At 39.8% G+C, this 7,628-nt stretch overlaps 1 protein-coding gene across 1 annotated transcript; it reads left to right on the plus strand.

Moving 5' to 3' along the window:
- The first annotated feature begins 114 nt into the window (after nt 1–114).
- Nucleotides 115–7,622, plus strand: LOC101858273. Its single transcript, XM_005099466.3, has 5 exons — nt 115–711; nt 3,068–3,255; nt 4,414–4,529; nt 5,301–5,533; nt 6,444–7,622. The coding sequence occupies exons 1-5, from the start codon at nt 530–532 to the stop codon at nt 6,799–6,801; spliced, it is 1,077 nt and encodes a 358-aa protein (XP_005099523.1). The 5' UTR covers nt 115–529; the 3' UTR covers nt 6,802–7,622.
- Nucleotides 7,623–7,628: the final 6 nt, after the last annotated feature.

Consider the following 7,628-nt stretch of genomic DNA (forward strand, 5'->3'; position numbering starts at 1 on the left):
AACTGAACCCCGTGTCACCGACACTTGCTGGTTTGTGAGTCCTTTTTATATCCCTCGAGGTCTGAACCAAGGACTTCCCCAATAGAGCTTGCTGTTGAGTGAGAAAATAATGCGCTATACAAATGGTATTTATTATCCTCAATAATGTATAAGCTTACTTGAAAGCTCTCCTCGAGACTGTTTTGGTGCAAGAACGGAGGAAGTAAAAATAAATATTTTTATAATCATGCTACATTACGCCCCACCTGGACTTCTCTGCAGGGACAGACAGTCAAGTTGGGGTCAACATGAGTGACCCGAAAAAACCCAAGTGGGTCTAGCCAAGCCAAGGCTCGTTCTTATCAGCTTGGACTGTGGTGTTGCTGGGTGTGTGTCGTGTGTAGCCTGAAGTGGAGAGGAAACACAAGACTGTTTTCGCTGCAAAAAGCGACAAGCAGCTCGTGAATTATTTCGGCAACACGACTTTGTTTAGTGCTAGAAGTTAGCTAGTGAATTATTTAAAGAGTAAGTCTTCAGAGATATTATTACCATGAACAGGGGAGCTCCAAGTGTGAACAGGGGATCTCCAAGTGTGAACAGTCCAAGTGTGAACAGGGGATCTCCAAGTGTGAACAGGGGAGCTCCAAGTGAGAACAGAGGACTAGGGTGGTCTCTTCCTCACCTGTCTTCCAGAATACTGCCATCAACTTGTGACCATTGCTGTATTAGAAGGTAAGCTTACTAGTCGATTTTATTTTCAAATTACGTTTATCACATACAGGACATTATTTTGTGTGTTCACAGGTTCGTGCAGTTTGCAATCTACATTGATCATTGAAACTTTGGCATCATTATGATATTGGTGTATGTTTCTCTCTCTCCCGACCCCACCCTCTCTCTCTCTCTCTCTCTCTCTCTCTCTCTCTCTCTTTCTGTTAGTCTGTCTCTGCCTGTCTGTCTGTCTCTGCCAGTCTCTCTCTCTCTGTGTGTCTCTCTCTGTCTCTTTATCTGTCTCTCTCCTTCTTTCTGTCTCTCCCCTCCTCCTTCTCTCTGTCTCTCTTTCTCTCTGTATATGTATAGTGTGATATCTTTGTATAAAGGTATATGTTTAATATATAAATATATATTATGTGTAGGTGTGTGAATGTGTCTTTTTGTGTGTGGGTGTATGTGTAGGCTATGTTAGTATGCATGTGAGAGGTAGAGAGAGAGAGAGAGAGAGAGAGAGAGAGAGAGAGAGAGAGAGAGAGAGAGAGAGAGAGAGAGAGAGAGAGAGAGAGAGAGTTGTATAGAAGACCATAGGTCATCCTGAAGTTACTCTCTTTGAATATCTCTCTAAAATGAATTAATCATAAATATTCTGTAAGGTTAAAAAAAATGGGAGCCTTCATTATAGAATAAATGAAAGAACTATTGGAGCAGAAAGAAAATTGCTATTGTATACACACATTATGCAATGTTCATGAATCACCCAAATTCTTTCTTTTGTTTTTAGATCTAATGTATTTACATGTTTATTTTATACGCACACACACGCACACACACACGCACACACACACACACACACACACACACACACACACACACACACACACACACACACACACACACACACACACACACACTCGCGCGAGCGCATACACACATGCATACACTTACAAACCAAACACACATAGAGTCCTAAAACACATTCTTGTACCTAAAGGCCCACATTATGTGAAAGAGCATAAATATGATAGCCTGGAGAAACAATTGCTGCTGAAAGCAATACTCTTCCACGTAAATCCAGTCTAGAATCAGATACGACACAGCGTACTTAACGTACATGCATTGAGCCCAGCTAACATACAACAATTCCCTGTTCCGGTTATAATCAAACGATGTAAGTAGCGCCACTCATAGACCTAATACGTTGTAGTGGGGGACTTTAACAAATTATGTTAATGATAGTGAACTTAACGTCTGGTTGGGGTGAGGGTGGAATAGGAGAGGGGGAGGGTGGTAGTATTGCGGACCCAGCCTCCGTTAGCCGAGTGCCTGTCGCTAAACCAGCACTCGCATCCTCCGTAAATTCTCACGATCTATAATAATATTATTACTTTACATAACATCAGTAGGCAAAGGTCGCTTTCGCTGGTCTGGCGTCTGGGACAGGTATAGGTATTGTAGCAAATAAGCGGTGAAAAGTAGATAAATGTCAACACTCTTTGTGACTTGACGTAGACTTTTAATAATCAAGCACAATGAAGACATACGTCAGACGATGCATGACTGGGACAGAAACGGAACAGAAATAAAGCAGATGAATACGATTGACAAATAAGGGAAATAATAATAATGGACACAAGGAACAGATACGAATGATGGCACATACATGTGGTCTTGTAGCTACCGAATGATATTCCTCTACGCCCCCCAAGTCTTTGGAGTAGAACAGAATGATATTCCTCTAAAAAGAACACCGAGCAGAACCATGGGTGGCTAAAAATTCAAAAGGCAGTTAAGATTAGAGTCATAATATACATACAGCGAATATACTGACAGTAACTAGAGACAGGCTAAATGTTAATGTTACTAATAAAATGCAATGCACTAAAAGTACTGTTCAAAACAATCTAATCCTTCAATTGTTAACAACTGAAAAGTCAAATTAATGGGCAACCAAACGCTTCCTCTTTGCGCCCTTCGTAATTATTGTTTTGCTTTTTCAGTGTGCTAAAGCATGTCTTGTTGGATTTTCTAACTGGTTACTGTAAATTGAAAGTTTTTAATTCTTGTGTGTTTCGTGGCTCTGGCTGTTCCAGACATGTACTTGGGTGGGTTTTCGTCTTGCAATACTGGGTATTCTTTTTATGGTATTTGATGCTTCATTCGTTTCAGATTTGTCTTAATTTCAATCTATGTTTTTAGAATTCTCTAAGTAATAATTGCTGTAAATAATTATCTGATCCTATCTTTTCAGTAAACTATTGTGTATAGACTACTCCTAATTGATAAACCAAGTCGGGATGATGGGTTTCTGAACATAACGCTCTTTCTGTACTGTTGTTGTGGTAATTATTTTTATTGTAAAAAAATTCTACATCAGTTCCCCAGTGTCTACAATCAAAAATGTCAAATACAGCATTCGATCCATGCAAGTCGAGGACATTCCCAAGCTGCACGCTCTCCTGGCAGAGAATAAATGGAATATGGAATTAGATTACCTGAACTGCATATTTTCCACGGATCCCACCGGGCTTTTGATAGTGGAGGATGAACAAGGGAACGTCATAGTTAAGTTTATACATGTACATGACAATACAAATTAGATTTAATTTTTCTCGTCTGTTCTCACAGATATAATACTGATGTAGGTGGCTTCTGGAAATGCATCTTTTCTAAGGAGAATTGTAGGATGAAATAGGGTACATTAAAAATTGTTTATATCAAGGGCACAGCTCGCAAATGTTGTCATTGTAGACGCAGATAGATAAATACTAGTTTTAAGTCCAGTTGAAATTGTTATACGATTTCGAAGTACTATTAAAATCTAATGAAGATGTAGTGTAGGTCTGATTGTGAGCTAGCAATTCTCTATTTCTTGAAGCTATACACAAAACCAAAGGATTGGATACATCACCCTGAACATTTGTACAACGTTAAATCTGCCGATATTGCTTTAAAACCTCACTCAATGACACATGGATATACGGTAATTAAAAATATTACGCAAGTCAGTGAATTAATTTTATTTATATATTAAGACCAAAGTCTCCACAGAAGTGCCCTCAGCCGCAGGGCTGGGTATACTTCCTGAGGCTGCATTGTCAATTTCTGAAACACAGTTTGCAACATGATGTTATTACTCACAAATCAAAGAGTTTCTGACTGATCTACTCGTATGTACTGTATTCTCCTCATAGTAATGACAACAACATAGACGGTAAACATAATTCGTTTAAGTCTGCTGCGTGTTTTTATTGCTGTAAATAATTTTGATATAAATTGTTAATTGTATGACAATATATGCATTATAATGACAAAGCCCTGTCAGAAAATTTCAGACCTCTCTACTCTACTTATACCTTGTGCTGTTGTGGCAGTGATATCCTTTTAACAGTTTATTAAATGCGCTCATATTTTGGCATAGAAAGGGTAAACCAGTGTCTGCAGTGTAGCAGTTAAACGTATTGCTGTCGTATGCAGAAGACCTTAGTTCGATTCCTGAGCTGGAACATTGTGTGTTGAGTATATCCATCTTTCTGCTGAGCCTTTGTATCCCTCTCAATTTGGGCTGGGCCTGACAGGCACGGTAGAAGCCTGTCTCCTAAATTATCTGAATTGTGTTGGTCTGGGTGTAAAACACCGACATGCAAAAAAAAAAACTTTAGAAAAAAACAACATCATAAAGAGTTAATGTTTGCTTTTTCTCTTGCGTTCCTTCATTTGCAGGCCATAACGGCATACTGAAACATGGGAGTCACTTGGCGTCTTTTGGCATGAACATCGTTAAAGATGGTTACAGGGAGCTGGGCATCGGCAAGAAGCTTTTGCAGGCTACCATGGAGGTGTGTCGTTTTGGTACTCCACCACTAACCTTTACTTTTGCATGTGTTTTTTCTTCCATACAGTATACTAGGATTTTACCGGCTACCCGTCCCCTAATGGTGAATTCATGAACTTTGCTTGTAAAAGTAAGGAGTTTTAAAGTGGCATCGTAAGCTTGTGCTTAGGCTACCAGACTAGTAATCATGAGATTGCAGGTTCGTAGATCTGAGGCTCAGTTCAGTCGGATTTTGTGTCATTAAAAAAAACACTTTATACACATTTTCCCATTTGGCTCGGTCCTATAGGAGATGGGCTTTACGTTTGGAGGCCCAGCCGTACAGGGTTGCAAAAGGCGTCAAACGTATACACTTTCACATTTTTCAGTTTCCAATACTTTTCATCAACTTGAATTGGACGATATATATGGAGGTGGATGTAATTAAAAGTTTCACGTCTTCTATAACCTTGCTACGAAAAAAGAGCCATCAGACCCAAAATTTTCTGTTGAACGTTACTCGGCGTATACTGATCTCTATATTAAGCAACTGTGGTGGTTGTGGTGAGTCATTTAAATCACTTTAGCGGCGTCTGTGATGTAGCTATTGGACGCTGTGCTGTCGCACACAGGAGGCCCGAGTTATACCTCCGATAGGGTGAAATTTTTATTGAGTATTTCCTTCTCAGCTCGGGTTGGCCCGGACAGGTAGGGTCGAAAACTTGCCACCTAATGGTCTAAATTGTGTCAGTAGAGGCGTAAAAACAACTGGTTTATACTTGTTTTATTTCATCAGCTGATGGGAGACAGAAATGTTGGCATGAACTCTCTATCCAACCGAGTCACGTTCTACGAGCAGTTTGGTTGGAAGGTCTCTTCTTTCACACTGAGCTACAACCAAGGAAAGGTTAATCTGGACTTCATCAAACACCCACTTGCGGTTGGTTTTGAACTGATGTCATCGGACAATGTAAGCTTCGAGGAACTATTCAGCTACGACACAGAAATCCACACAGTCCCGAGAAAAAGGTACACTTTCTGCTGTACGCAAAGGGAAGATTTATTAAAATTTAGTCCAGTGGTTTAAGTGTCACACTTGCAAAGCAGCTATTTTGAGGTGTCAATTCTGCCGTTTGGGCTTGTGATGTTGATGTGTAATGAGTTCACATTCACTTCGTAGTCAACTGATCTTTTAGATCATACTTAACATTTAGGCACATCGTAATTTAGTGTTCCGGAGGCTGAAGATCTAGTTTTCTTATCAAGACATGAGAAGAGAAAGAGATTCCAGGGAATACAAAAACGCTTCAAAGCCCCTGTTGGGGTTCAAATCCACAATTTTATCCTTCCTGTTTGAGTTGGCCAATTTAGTATGCTACATTCACTGCAAAACACTGCACAATAAGGCTAACGTCATTTTGAAAGTCACAGAAAGTAGAAATGCTACTATTTTTTTCGGAGGGGGATGGGGTATGGGAGGGGGGGGGGGGGGGTAAATTTGAGAGCTACATCGTTTTTAAAACATCTGTCCCGCCATCAATATCATCGTATTTTGTTCTGATCGCAAATTCACGTTTCAGAGTGTAATGAATTGCAATCCAAACATTTTGTCTGTTTTCATATGACTTTGAGTTTAAGTCCTTACTAAACGCAGTAGTGTCCTTTTGAAGGCGCACCACTTATCCCAGTAGTTACTGTAAAGTGAAACGAAAAAGAAACGGAACAAGGCGTGAACAATAACCGGTGATAGAAAATAAAACTATAAGGAATATTCATAGGTGGGAAGGTAAAAATTACCTTTGATTAGAGGTATGTCATGAAATACAGAAAAAAACTTGGTTAGAGCAGATTTGCAGTGAAACAAGAAGTAGAAAGTCTATTGCACTGTGTTTGATCTCGAAGAAAAGTTATATTTCTTTTTTGTATGTAATATCTACAGGTTTCTAGACTTTTGGATCAATCACAAAAAGGCGCAGAGCTTTGTGGCAGTTCGTTCAGGGAAGATTGTGGGATACTGTGTACTGAGACCTGCAGACGTTGGATGGAAAATGTACCCCCTCTATGCAGATGACAAAAATGTAGCACATGCGTTGTTTTGCAAGGCAGTGTCTTTGATTCCAAAAGGGGAAGACCTGATCTTCACTCTTCCAGTTGAAAACGAGGAAGCCAACAAATTAGCGAAGGGTGCTGGATTGGTGCAGTATCTGTCAATGCCAAGATTGTATAACAAATGGAATGTTGTTATGGATTTGACACGTGTATATTCCGTAGCCTCCACTGAGTATGCCATTGTATAGAGACTCTTGAGACTTAGACGTAGACTTGAATTATAAATTCCTATGCCGGGCTCGTCATGTCTGCTGCTTCGGTCTTTATAAAAAAACAACCCACATTACTAAGCTTGTGCACACCATGGATTCCCAAATGAAGGGCAAAAATCAGTATCACTATGGACAAAAGTGCATACAACCTTTCTCTACTTGCTCTTCGTTTGGTTCAAAAGAGAGTAAAACTGTGCGATCCGTGGTGAACGCAACGGAATTATGTCAGTGCAAAAATTGGATTTATAATACAAGTCTATGGGCTTAAACAAGAAACTGTGAATAATCAGACAATGTTTATCGTACATGTAGACACGTTCACGTCTGTTTTGATAACTGGCCATTGCCTACTCATTTACACTTTTCCTAAAGTTATTTCAAACCAATGACATTAGCTGTAGCTCAAATCATAGCAAAAATTCATGTCATTTTCTTGTCAATGGCTGTTTTACAAGGGTGATTGCAGGCGCTCCCTGGTATCATGCTGGGCTACGAGGCTGATGACCCTGGTTTGAATCCCAAACTGGGGGTTATTGAACTGTGGTTGTTTGTGGAGTTTTCAAAGCTCTCAACCTATTTGACCCAATTCTATCAGAGATTGACGTCAAAATTTGAGGTCCTGCCTTTTAAATAACAATTTTTATAGGGGCGTTAACTCTTAAAGGATGTGAGGGACAAATCTGTCATATAGCAGACTCAAGGCCATGTTGTGGCTCGTTCCGAACTGTACAACACAAATCAGCAACTCGAATCTATCTTGCATATTTAATAGTACCGGTTTGTGTGTTGCGGTTGGCTTGTTT

The sequence above is a fragment of the Aplysia californica genome, unplaced genomic scaffold, assembly GCF_000002075.1.
Source record: "Aplysia californica isolate F4 #8 unplaced genomic scaffold, AplCal3.0 scaffold00214, whole genome shotgun sequence".
Taxonomy (NCBI): domain Eukaryota; kingdom Metazoa; phylum Mollusca; class Gastropoda; order Aplysiida; family Aplysiidae; genus Aplysia; species Aplysia californica.